Source organism: Meleagris gallopavo, chromosome 21 (genome assembly GCF_905368555.1).
Source record: "Meleagris gallopavo chromosome 21, MGAL_WU_HG_1.1, whole genome shotgun sequence".
In the NCBI taxonomy this organism is placed as follows: Eukaryota; Metazoa; Chordata; class Aves; order Galliformes; family Phasianidae; genus Meleagris; species Meleagris gallopavo.
In genome coordinates this window covers 5,802,125-5,815,145 of record NC_139424.1, presented here as the reverse complement: position 1 = coordinate 5,815,145, position 13,021 = coordinate 5,802,125, and the positions used below count along the sequence as shown (strand labels likewise).

General features: G+C 51.2%; 1 protein-coding gene across 6 annotated transcripts in view; it reads left to right on the top strand.

Moving 5' to 3' along the window:
* FAM222B (family with sequence similarity 222 member B) overlaps positions 1-12,048 on the top strand; it is a 28,097-nt gene extending 16,049 nt beyond the window's left edge. For 3 of the 6 annotated variants that reach the window (XM_085241174.1, XM_085241176.1, XM_031556477.2), the window contains exons 2-3: positions 3,444-3,571; positions 8,558-12,048. In XM_085241174.1, the coding sequence (XP_085097300.1) occupies positions 3,490-3,571; positions 8,558-10,137 (1,662 nt within the window). In that variant the 5' untranslated portion in view covers positions 3,444-3,489 and the 3' untranslated portion in view covers positions 10,138-12,048. Of the gene's footprint in view, positions 1-1,941; positions 2,894-3,443; positions 3,572-5,457; positions 5,725-8,557 lie in introns of those variants that run through there. The other 3 variants (XM_010722126.4, XM_031556478.2, XM_085241173.1) reach the window with 3 other exon arrangements.
* The last annotated feature ends 973 nt before the right edge of the window (positions 12,049-13,021 follow it).

The window sequence follows — 13,021 nt, the reverse complement described above, 5'->3', positions numbered from 1 at the left end:
GCTCTGCTTTGGTGCAGGACAGAGGTAATAATTACAATTGGAAGGAAGTCCTGAAGCAGTCTGGGGAGGATGACTGCTGCTTTCTGGTCTGTTGGGTAACAGAAATGCCAAACACAAGCAGGTGAAGCAGCAGCAGTTAGGAGAGGGGCTCGCTCCCCCAGCCACCAGCATGGCCTGGGCACGGGCAGCAGCTCGGTTCTTGGCTGAGGACAGCCCTGCTGGTGGCTGTGTCAGCCCAGCTAACGAGCAGCGTGCTGTGATTGGGCTGTTATGCTGCTAGCAGTTTCATTTGCAAAGTGCAGGCAGGAGCAGGCTTCTTGCCAGCAGCAGCTTCATTCAGATTAGGGCTTTAGTTCAATTATGTCCAATTAACTTTTATTGCAGATAGCAGTGATAATTACTTGCAAGTCAATTTTTTGGCTGTGGTTATCCCAGGGCTAAAGTCTGAGCTTGATGGATTTTAATAACTGCAGTGACGTCGAGCTTTTCCTCTTTTTTTCTTCTTTAGGCCTCAATTAGATGAAAGGTCAGAAGCTATGTAAAAACCCATCGTACAATTAAAGCCAACTGTTCTGCTCTCAGCAGATGTGTAACGCTGTGGTTTAAAATAATCTGTTGGGACCAACCTAAAAACAGCTCTTCAGAGCTGGGGATCGTAACCTGGAGCTGTGCTGCTTCGCCCAGGAGGGTCTGATGGAACCGATGTTGCCTTTCTTCCTGCACTTCATCCTGCTCAAATTGCTTACCTGGAAGCCTTCAGTGGCAGTCTTTGGGCATGAGGAGTGTGCTGTGTGCACTGCTGATCCTCAAAGGCTCCTTCATTTTCCTCCTTGCCCTGTGAGCAGAGCTCTGCTCAGAGCAGAGCACGTGCATGTAAATCCTTCCCGCTCTCCCCTCCAAAACCGTTGGATTTTGCTGCCTGAGTTAAGTTATAAATGCAGGTCAGCCCCAAAGGCAAAACGGTTTATGAGCAAAATCATAGTTAATTAAACTGCAAGAAGCAGAAATTGATTCTGATTGAAACTGTTGCAGGGCTCTGCTAAAGGTCCACCCGAGCAGAGAGAGCCAGGAGGCGCGGTGCTGCTGGATGCTGGGAGCACTGCGCTGCTCCCATTGATCAGTCCTCCTAATTCCTGATCCCCAAATACACCGATGCTGCTGTGATTGATTACCATTACAGAGTGCCTCTCCACACGTTATTTTGCAGTTTTCCATTTCTAAAACATTAAAAGGATGAGCTGCCAGCTGGTGTGGTTAGTTCATTGCGCTCCAGGAACCAGTGAGATTCTGTCTGGCTCTTCTGCAGCCCCGAGCGGGCACGCACTGCGGTAAGTGTGCAGGGAGCAGCTGCTGCCAAGGGCCTTCAGCTTGGCATGAACCAATTTGTAAGCCCTCTGTATTTAGGTTACTTTGAGAGAGGGAGAAGGAACGAGTCTCGTTTGGTCTCGAGCAGCCTGCTGGGGGGTAAATGAGACACCGAGGTTCCCCTGGAGCATGAAGGTTGCCCTGGATTCACTTGTGTTTCCTGGCAAGCTGCTGCTAACATTTGTACCAAAGAAACCTTACAACCCACCTTCATTTCTTGGGGTTTGCTTGCAGCATTTATACTTGCTGACCCCGGGTTGTGCAGCCCACGTTCAGGGTTTGCCACCAATCCCATCAGCAGGGATGGAATCCCACACAGCCGCCTGGCGAGTAAGGAGGAGCAGCGGAGCGGAGCAGTCGGCTGCAAGCACTGGGCAGCATCTCCCAGCTCACGGGACCCCACGGTGCTGGAAGCATGGAGTCGTTTGTGTGAGGAGCTGCTGCTGCTCCTGCCACCCCCAGCTCGGTGAAGAGGCCCGCAATTCATCTCGGAATTTCAGCCACGCGTGTTTACTTTCATGAATCTAACTTTAGACTTCGCCAGCTTGCTTTCGTCTCAACCGGCCTGGTTTCCCATCTTTCACTGGCCGGGGGTGGTCTGTGGGGAGTGTTTCCTTTGTGTGCTTACCCTGTAAGGCCTCCGAGAGCCTCAAACACTCCTGTGTGTAAAAACTTGGCAGTGACTCTACGTATGGGGTCTGTTTATATAACGATAAAACTGCGTTAGTGCATGAGACGTTTCCTACCAGCGCCGAGTTGCTTTCCACCTAGGCTTTGTTCTGCCTTTTGAAGGTCCCTTCTGGCATGGGATCTGGCAGAGGCAGGATGGAACTTTGAATACCAGCCAGCAAATTCTGTGTGTTTTTATAGAAATACGTTCAGTGCAGAAAGGCACTGCTGTGGAGGATGGCAGTGCTGTGGTGAGGCTGCGTGTCGACCCTCTGCAGAGGGCTTCTCTGCCACCCACGAACCTAAGTCGCTCTCTGCAGGATGCTGTGGGATGCCTGGAGCAGAAAACAGAATCACACAGTCAGGTTGGAAAAGAGCTCTCAGATCCCCAGTCCCTACCCACCGTGCCCACTGACCGTGGCCCTCAGTGCCACATCCCCACGGTTCTGGGACGCCTCCAGGGATGGGGACTCCTCCCTTTGGTTCATAGCTTTTTCAAATGCGTTTGTGGTCAGCTACTGAGATAGCAGTTTTGAAAAGATACGAATGGAGAACAAAAATTGGAGCACGGTTGTAATTATAATATGGAATTCAGTGATGGAGTGTGGTCAGCACTTCTGTGCAAATCTGAATTCCTTTTTTTAATGCTCAGCAGTGACCTAGATGGCATCAATTTGCTTATTGCAAATCAGGCTCGGAGAATGAATTCATGCTTCCACTTTACAGTGATTTACTTTTTTTTTTTTTAAAGGCAGATATTTCCTTTAAAAACATTATTGCCACCTCAATCCTTTCTGAACCTTTGGCATCACCTAAGATGATGATACACGATGTCTGCAGGAGCAGCTCACTGGTGCAGGTGTGTTTCTCACATGGTGACCTGTGTCTCTGCGTGCAGCAGCACTGTTACTTGGCGAGATGAGGGCAAGGAGAAGGCAGCTGATATCTCCAGCATGGCTCAATTGGAGACGTGGAGCCCACGTTGGCTTTGTTGCTGGCACAACAGTTTGTACACTGACGGTGGGAGCGTCGCTGTGTGGTGGTATCTCAGGAGTTTGGGTGCTTTGGTGTGAGGTTTGGTGCCAGATGTGCTGAGCTACGGATGGCAGCGGCTCCCTGCTCTCCCCTTACCCTCTGGAACAGCCAGCTTCCAATCCAAGGGCAGACTTACGGGTTACCCCATGTGCCAGACAGCAGAGGAGAGCAAGGCAGGTATTTGAGTTTTAATCGAGGTTTTTGAGTTTTAACAGAGATATTTGAGTTCTAACCCACTTCTCATTGCTGTCCCCAGATGCAGAGGTGACGTGCATCTGTGCTTGGTCAGGTCTTCACGCAGCAATGGCTCTCTGCCTTTCTTTTCTCTGTTCCTCCTTGTATTATAACTTTGAATTGTCTCTCTGTTGTTGCAGTGTGCAGAGGAGTGAATGGCCCATGTTGTGTTAGTGCCTGTCTGCCATGCTGGCCTGTCTGCCAGGACCAGGTGACCTCTCCTTTCAGCTTCTTTCTTACACGCAGATGAACACTGGACTTCAGAAATGTGAGTGACGTTTTGTCTGCAGGATGTGGTTAACTGTTAAATCTGGCTCTGGTACAGCTGTGAAACAAAACATTCAGGGTGCAGCGGAAAAACTATGTAATGCTAGAGGCTGGGTTCAGTTCTGCCTTCAGGGCATCCATCCCATCAATAACGGCATGTGAAATCGCTATGGAGGTTCACGTGTGTGCAGCAAGGCTTGACAAAGGTTAATTTTAACCACAGCAAGACAAAATGCAGGCATGGTTTCTGTGAGATTCTTGCCTCTGCTGAAAATGTGTTGTGCTAGAAGTGTGTCGCTTGACTTGCTGCTTAGCACAACTTCTATTCCCTACTCCTTTTCGTTTCCATTCATCTAATGGCACCACTAAAAGCTGGATCAGGCTAATGCAAACCTTTTGAGGTCAGCTCTGTTCTACATACCTGGGCCACAGGCTGCAAATACTGGTGATCTCACCCAAATTACTAAAGTTCCAAGTTTCCTTCTTCTTTCCGATGTCTCTGGTGCTCTGAAAATATGTCTGCAGAGTGCTGTGATAACTCACGTGCAATAACTTCAGCCTTTTTCTGATAGTGGAACCTGTCTTTTTAGAAGAACTTGCATTGGGAATTCAAGTTTATTGGCTAGAGTTGCTTTAAATCTGACTCTGTCTCTTTCTCACTGAACTTGCACCGTGGTTGATCAGCTGAAATAGCAGAGATACACATAAGGTCTGTGTTCCTGGTCTGTAGGGCTGTAACCTTGTATTTGGAATTTGCACTGGGAGATCTCAGCGCCCTCACTTTGCTCCTGCACTCGTTGCTCTTGAAAACCAAATAATTAACACTCCAGTTATAGCTAAATTCTTAATATGGTGAGATTTGTGATGCTGCTGAAAATAGGTAAGCTAATTTTGCAATTAAGGATGACATTCTCAAGGTACCAGTCCTGCCAGCAGTGAACGACATCGCTCACATACACACATGCACTCCACAAGCTCACTAATTACAGTGACACTTGTGGCAGTAGTAAAAACCTTTCCATACTGAAGGACTTAATTAGACAGCGTGGGCTCTCCCTGCTTTCCCTTCTCATGGCCAGTTTGAGTTTTGCTGAACAAACAAGGTAGGCTGCTGTGGTGAGGCTGTGCCCGGGTCCATGCCTTACGTGAGGCTTTGGTGCATTGGAACGTTCAGTCCTGAGAGCGAATTGTGCAGGCTGATGAGGGGAGCACCATTAGGCACTTGCTAATTACACATCTTGCAAGGCAGCGTGCTAACCTGGTGCTGTTCCTGGGGGTGAGTTACCCCCACGCTGAGGCAGTGCTGGGTGAAGGGCTCAGGGCACTGCAGGGAAAGGAATTGAGGACAGAGGTAGCTGGCAGGCTGGAGGTGATGCTCTTCTCTCCCACTTTGTTCTGATTTATATGGAAACAAAACTGCTCGTGCAGACCTTGCTCAGTCCTGCTGCAGATGTGCACGGGATTAATTGGTGCAGTTCTCTGCATACTGTGTGTGCACGAGTAGTCTAGCCCCCGGCCAGAGGAAAACTGAGTTAATGAGTATTTTTAATGAGCGGTGACTTGTGACTTTTGATGGGGGGGGTAGAATAGGGCTTTAATAATGGTGCTGTTGCTTTGCTAAAAGGCCCAGAACTCCACCTGATGACCTTTACTCAGGTCTGCCATGTTTGTATTCATAATTTCTAAGTGTCATTTCCTGGATCAAACTTCTGATTCACACTTAAAAAATCTACATTAGCTCAATTACCTTCTTTTTTTTTTTTTTTACTTTCATATAAGCAGCCTTTTTCACAAAGCTGCTCCGTGGACTCCTACGTGCACCTATCCATTTCTGTTGAAGCTGACCACGGGACTGCAGATTTCAGTATTTCCCTTTGAATTCTGCAGCTCTGCAGCATCACAGGAGGAGTTCCCCCTGACATTCGTCCTCTGGGGCGGAGAAGGGAGACGTGTGGTGACAGTGGCACAAAGTTGAGGTGAAAGGGAGAGGAGAGAGAGAGGAGCGGGCTGAGGCTGAAGGCAGGTCAGCAGCCAAACCCCATCCTCCCTGAAAGCTCTTTCTGTAAAGCCTGGAGAGGAGATGCTGCAGTCAAGACTCGAGCAGAGCGTGGCACAGCCGATTTTCTCTGCCCCGGTGCAGATGCTCTCATCAGGGTAAGAATCCTGAAGGCTCTTTTGTTCTTAATGAAAAATTAACCGTGGGCAATTTTAGAAGCTGTGGGTTTTAAAGTGTGAGAGGCACTTAGAAGATGTTGCACGGGTGCTGAGGTGAGGCAGAGAAATGTGTCTCCTCCTGTGACAGAAATAGCAGCAGCGTGGGGAGCACGGAGCCGAGGAGCCATGTGCTGCCTGCTGCTGGAGTGTGATCTCACAGCTTGCTGCTTTCTGGGGGTAACTGCTCATATGCACAGCTCTACCCTGTAGTAAACACGACGTCGTTAGGTTTCAGCGACAGGCTTCTGCCCTGTGTTGAGCAGAAGGTGGCCGTGCAGCTCATCCCATTATTTTCTTGATGGGACTTGTTTTGCCATCGCTGCAAGGGCTGATATGGACTTCTTGCACGTGCTTACCAGTGATGCATGCATTCTTCTTAGTATCAGCATTTTATTACGGTCTATTTTAGCTGGTTTTTTGTTCACTTAGTTGCCAGGCCTTGTTCTTGTTCTGGTTGGTAGGGTGTTTGTTTAAGATATTCAGGCTCTGCATCACCCCGCAATGCTTTTCTCCCTTCTCAGAACACCTCTTATCCAGCCATCAGACCTTGTCTGTGGAGCTACCAGCATCACACAGTGCTGGGACCCTCGGAAACACATCGTTCTGGGCAGAGCAGCTGGGTTAGATCCAGGTTAGGTCTGCGGGAGGGGGTGGTGTGTTTCAGAAGATCGTGTCCAAGGCATTTCAAAGGTGTTTTCCCATTTGTAGGATACCAAACTTGATGAGTTACTTAAGTTTGCCCGAGGGGTGATTTTCACCCTTGAGAGGAAGGAATCCATCCAGATGCTGACTTACAGGTGTGCTGTAACCAGAGATGCAGCCTGGCGTTAGCTGCTTTGTGAAAGGTTCCCTTGCAGTTCCTGCATGGTGGAAACATTGGTGCCTGAGTAAAGGAATATCCATTCACCATTAACATTCACACCTTGTGTGCTGTGTGCCTGCAGAAATCTAACCCAGGCAGGGAGATCTTGGTGAGAAAAGTGTCCTGAAGCATCAATTTCATTTTTCATCTGAAAGTAAAAGCTTGATGTGAAAATGGCCACGGCGTGGTACAGGTGTGGGTTCCTTGATCTGTTGTTAATGGCTCTTCTCTGATTCATGGTGTGCTGCAAGGGGTCATCCCGTGGGGAGGAGCAGAGCTTGGTGAGTTTGGGACAAGGCTTAAAATAACAGGGAGCTTGTGAAGGCCTCAGCTTCTGATGAGCTCCATGCAGAGGCTCCGCTCAGAACAGAGCAGCTCCCTCAGAAGGCCAGACAGAAGCCACCTGCCTGCAGTGGAAGATACAGGAATGGGAGCAGAGAGGATGTTCAGGTTAATATGAAACAAACCTTGCTTTTGATTAAGAAGAAGAGTGATGTGTGCCAGTGTTTGGATAGCACGTGGAGAGCAGGGCGGTGTGGGACACACTGTGCTGGGGCTGCGAGGCAGCCTGCTTGCCGAGCTGCTCCTTGCACAAAAGGCATGTCTGTAATTATCCTTTCTTCTGCTACCTATCCCGTTTTCCTTTTACTGGCCCTTCTGACAGTGAGTGTTCTCTGAGAAGCACTGATCTCCCTCGCTTGGGAAACTGCAGGATTCAAAAGATAAAGTGCTCAGATTGCAGCCGCCTTCAGGGGCCTTTTGCAGGCAGTTTGCTTAGAAGAATCAGAGGTGGATGTACAAAAGGGAGCGTTGCTCACCTGGAAGCATGGAGCACTCACATCACTGTGGGTCAGGGGCTGGCTGGGGACTGGCACGCTCTCTGGAGGAGCAGTAGGTGGCATGGGGATGCTGGCAAGTTCAGCAAAAAGGGCTGGGGTGTTTTTCTACCAGTGAAGCATTTATGAGATGAGGAGGGGGGAAAGCAAAAGCAAAGTGGGATTGTGGAAGCTGTGAGTTGTTATTTGAAGGTTACAGAATCATTTTTGAAGCAGTAGCCTCGTAGGGCCTGTGGTTGGGATACGGCCCAGCTCTGCTTGGAATGAGATTACATGAGAGGCACACGTGTTTCCCTGCACCTCTGAAGTTCTTTCCAAAAGCACATGGGGCTGGTAGGCGAGGTAGGTATCTGGTTGAGCACAGCCATGAAACCACACCTCTGTCTCCAGGGGCCTTTGCTCCCAACGCGTGGTTTTTATCTTGTGAGGTACTCGCCTGATTTTGCTGTTTGACAGTGGGATGCTGCCCTAGCAAGGTGCCACACTGAGCATACAGCTGAAGAAATAATGGCAAGCCATCAAGGAATGTGTGTGTAGCTGCCTTCCATTTGCTGAACTGGGACTGACAAGGATCCTAATGGACAAAAAGGCTCTCAGAGTGCTTTTCCAAAGGATGGCAGCAGCTAGAAAAGAGCTTGGGCTTAAATGGAGGTTTGAGCTGAAGTGCTTTGTGCAGCTCCCACCTCAGAGTGTAATGTTTCATTCACTGCTTTCTGACTCCTGACTGACAGGCTGAAGATGTGGCAAATGGCTTGAAGAGGAGTGGGAGGGTGGCTTTAGATTAAGAGGACACAGACAAACGATGGTAGATGCGGTGTTCCTGGCCTGTTCCTGGGTTTGTCCTGCCGAAATCACCACTCAAGGCCTGGCTTTGCTCCGTTGGGCAGATTTTGCCCAATTGGGGTTGTGTTGGTCTTCGGATACCAAAGGGAATGAGGTTTCTGCTGGTCTGGGAGATGCAGCTCTCACCTCCCGGCTCCCCACAGCGTTTCTCCCCTCGCCGGGTGACCGTGGTGCCCTGGGGTTGGTCCCGTGCTCCCCACCTTGGATATTGACCTCTTTCCTTTCTCCACAGGGGACACTACACAGAAAATGAGATCTGCACAGTATCCTACCCCAGCAGAATTGGATGCCTATGCTAAGAAGGTCGCCAACAACCCCCTGACTATAAAAATTTTCCCAAACAGCGTCAAGGTTCCCCAGCGGAAACACATTCGCCGTACTGTGAACGGACTCGATACTTCGGGCCAGAGGTACAGTCCTTACCCATCTCAGGCCACCACGAAAACCGGCCTCCTGGCCATCGTCAAATCTCCAGCGAAAGGAATCCTCAAGGACTTCGACGGGACGCGCACACGCCTGCTGCCGGAAGCGATGATGAATCCCCCTTCCACGCCGTACGTTGCACCGAGCACTTTAACCCACCCCCAGGCGCTTGCTCGCCAGCAGGCTCTCCAGCATGCACAGACTTTGCCGCACCCCCAGAGCATCCCGCAGCCGCAGGCTTTGCAGCACCCTCAGGGTATACCACAGCCGCAAAGCTTACCCCACCCTCAGGGGATTCCGCAGGCGCTGCCGCACCCTCAGAACGTGCAGCAGCCTCAGGGCTTGCAGCACCCTCAGACCGTGGCACACCAGGCGCTGCAGCCCCCCCCGAACCCTTTGCTGCAGCCGGGTTTACATGGGAGCAGAAAGATGCCGGATGCGGACGCGCCGCCGAATGTGACCGTGTCTACCTCAACCATTCCCCTCTCTATGGCTGCCACCCTGCAGCAGAACCAGCCACCGGACCTGAGCAGCATTGTGCACCAGATTAACCAGTTCTGCCAGGCCAGAGCTGGCATTAGCACTACCTCAGTGTGTGAGGGACAGATTGCAAACCCCAGCCCCATAAGTCGCAACCTGCTTATCAATGCAAGTACCAGGGTCTCTACTCACAACGTCCCTACGCCCATGCCTTCCTGTGTAGTGAACCCTGTCGATCATGCTGCTGCTGCTATTCCTTCTGCCTCTGTTAACGTGCCCATGGTGAATATTAACAGGGTGCCGCCTGCCTACCAGAACGAAATCAAATCGGTGGCGTGGAACCAGCACCAGCTCGCTCATCTGCAGCAAATGTGTGGGGATGCTGCCGGGCCCGCGGCGCTGGCAGGGAAGCACGCTCCGAGAGAGATGGCAGGGCAGAGTTTCCCTGGCAAAACCTCCAGCTACCCTCAAGAACTGTGCATGGGCCAGTCCTTCGGCTTGAAGCCCCCCATTGAGAAGCCCACGCCCTCCCCTCCTGTCAACGGCTTGCAGGGACCCTTGCCGTACACCAACGGGCACTACTTCCAGCCCATGTGGAATAACATTCTGCCCACGCCCAACAGCGACAGCTCTGGGTCCCAGGACCTCGCCATGCCTTTCCACGGGGGACAGCCGGCCGGAGCAGCGCTAGATTGTGCAGGAGGACCTCATTACAGAGCTGGGGCCGGCCCGTCCAGCCAGAATAACGTGATGCAGACCGTGGATTACCTAAGTGGGGACTTCCAGCAGCCTTGCTTCAGAGATCAGAGCATGGCCGTGCTGGGAAAAGTCCATCGGCCTCCCATGAACCGAGCACCCGAACCGAGCGATAGTCGAAATCTTCATATTCAGCACCCAGGGTATAGATAGGCTGCAGTCACTTTCACAGACAAAATTAGAGGTTTAGTCTTAATTTTAACGAAGAAGCAAGGCATTTTTAACTTGCAAACTTGCGTGATCATTATAGTAACCGTTGGAAGAAGACATACTGTATATTTAAAAGCTTTGCTTACGTGTTTTCTCTCTCTCCTTTATGCATCAAATATTTAACATGCCTTTTGTTTCCAAGAATTTCATTACACTACTCCACACCGCCGCTGTTTCCTCACCACAGAGTCCCCATGGTGCAGCTCCTGCTCGGTACCCGCGTGCCGGACCCATGGTGAGTTGCTGCAGGGTTTCACAGCTGCATCTGTCGGCCGTTGAGGTAGCGTAGCTGCTTACATTTCCATCTCAGTTTCCTCCAAAGAGCAGCAGGACTTGTCGGGAAGCAGGGCTTTTCAACTCGAAAGCCCCGCTTCGTTAATGCATTAAACGCTGACCATTGCACTGTCTAGAGGCCTGTTTCGTTGGAAAGAAGCAGGCACGGAGCGAGCTTGGGGGGTGTTGAGGCTTTGAGATAGGAAGAAGCTTTTTGGCCCGTTGCTCAGGCTCAGTATGAGGTCAGCAGGACAGGACAGGGTGCCCTGGGTGCTGCCTCCCTGCCCTGCACCACCCTTTGGCCACCAGCTCTGAGCCCCTCGCTGCTCTCAGGCCTGGTTGTCCACAGGCAAGGGCCGCAGTGTGGCTCTCCTTAGAGATCCCAGCCCTGCTCACAACTGGGTTCAGCAGCCGGGGGAGCAGGAGGTGGTGGGACCTGGAGCCCCACATCCTCCATCAGGGCAGCACGTTCAGTAGGACAGTTCTCTCTGGGGATGAGCAGCTCTAATGCTCCTTTCCCAGGGTCTCGGTGCCTCCGCCTCCCTCCCTCCCTGCTGTGACACTAACCACAAACCTCTGCTTCCCGGCATCCCTATCCCTTCCTAGAGCCAAATCTGTTGTAAGCAGAAAAACCTCTCCCTTAACTAATACTTGAACATAATGATCACCACCAAGTTTGGAAATTAAAAACAGACGAAAAGCAAAACGCATCAATTCTTTATATGTACACTGGCTGAACAAAAAAAAAAAAAAAAGGAAAAAAAAAAAAAAAGAAGAAAAAAAGGAAACTCCTGCTCTACACTGTAAGCTGTAAGTGTAATGTTTCTGTATGAATGTCGCCCAGTAGCGTGGGTCTGAGTAGCGTTGTGTGTGGGTGAGCCTCCCTCACAGCCCTGGGGAAACAAAGCCTTAAGTGTCTCCCTCCTCCATAAGCACGGTGTAGGATCCTGACAGGACATCCTATGGCACTGAGAAAGAACAAACAAAACACAACAGACCTTAACGAGCTCTGAAGTGGCATCAGAGTTGGCTGGAGGTCCTGGAAAGGGGAAAAAAAAACAAAACAAAACAACAAAAAAAAACCATTAGGAAAAAAACCCATTGATTTGTATTATTTTGTTTTAATTTAGACGTGTAGCCCTGGGCTGTAAGGAAGATTTGGGGCTCAGAGCTTTGGCAGGGTGCTTTTCCCAGCTCCTCGCACACGTTGGTGCACTTCTGTCCTTCCTTCAGGTCTCAGTGTACCTCTCTCCAGCAATGGCTCGTTAGCAAAGTTCATCAATTTGCCTACAGATGGATTCAATGATGTGTCGGCTTGTGTCGCCTCCTATTTCAGAAGGAAGAAAACTTGCCTGATTGTGTTATGCCAAACGATAGCAACATGAAGTCCTAATTTATTGTTCATTAATCGTATTCCTGCAGTCTTTGTGAATGGTAAATATACATCTATGAAAGAACTGAGGTGCCCAGGCTTTTCGTGCAGCGTTTCTCTGAACACCTGATCTTGGGAGGCACGGTTCAGGCTGAGGCTGCGCCCCAAATACTTTTCTACTCAATAAAACCTTGGCGTCTCCTCTCTTATCCTGCTGCAGTTTGAACCCAGGGCGGTGGTGGCGGTGGTGCCTTCCGGCAGGGGGGTCAGAAGGGCTTCTCAGCCCACCCAGCCCTGAGCTGGGGGTGGGAACAGAACAGAAGGGGTGCAGCACCCAGAGCTGGAATCACTCAGCGTTGGGTGCAGGGGACGGTTTGGGGCCTGAGAAAAGGTGAGGGGATCCATAAAGGGGATTTACTTACAGCATCTGGAGACCCAGCAGGTGGGAACCAAGGGGGATTTCTCCCCTCACCCACGGTGACATCTCCATGATGTGACTGAGCTCGAGGACACCTCTGCAAGAAGGGAGAGCAGAACGATGGGTTCCAAACCGCGCTTGCTGGGACCAACGCCTGCCATCTATTTCCCAGCCCTCCCCCATCCGTCTCAGTGCTCCTCCAGTGCTGCGAGGCCGCGTGGTAATCGACTTGCTGGCGTATTTCACCTCGTTCATTGAAGCGAATTGCGAGGCGGTTGGGTCCAAGCCGTGAATTCCGTGGGGGTGGATGGCCGCCGTCCTGAGACGCGCTAAATCCAAAGCCCCACCGAACGCCCTCGGAAGGAGGAGGTCCCGGGGAGGGCAAAACCCACCGGGCTTTGAATAAAGGCCGAGAAAAGCGCTTTTGTCTCCGTTTTATCCTTCAGGGCCGAGAGGAGCTCCGGGGATGGCGGAGGTTGGAGGGAGAACCGCGCGGCGGCGGCAGAGAGCAGCGGGACGGGCGGCACCGGGCTGCGGCGCCGGCTGCTATGGGCGGCAGTGAGAGGTGATAGAGGCACTAATACGGGATAACTTCGAGCACCAGTTCAGGATACCAGCTACCACAGTGCGGCAGCATCGGGCACCAGCATGGGCCGGCATTGCGCACCAGGAGTGGACGTGGACCCAATCGTAGTTGGCACTGAGGCCGATGGAAGTGCACCACAATGGCACCGGGTTCGTCCCGCTGCCAGGGCTGTCATGTG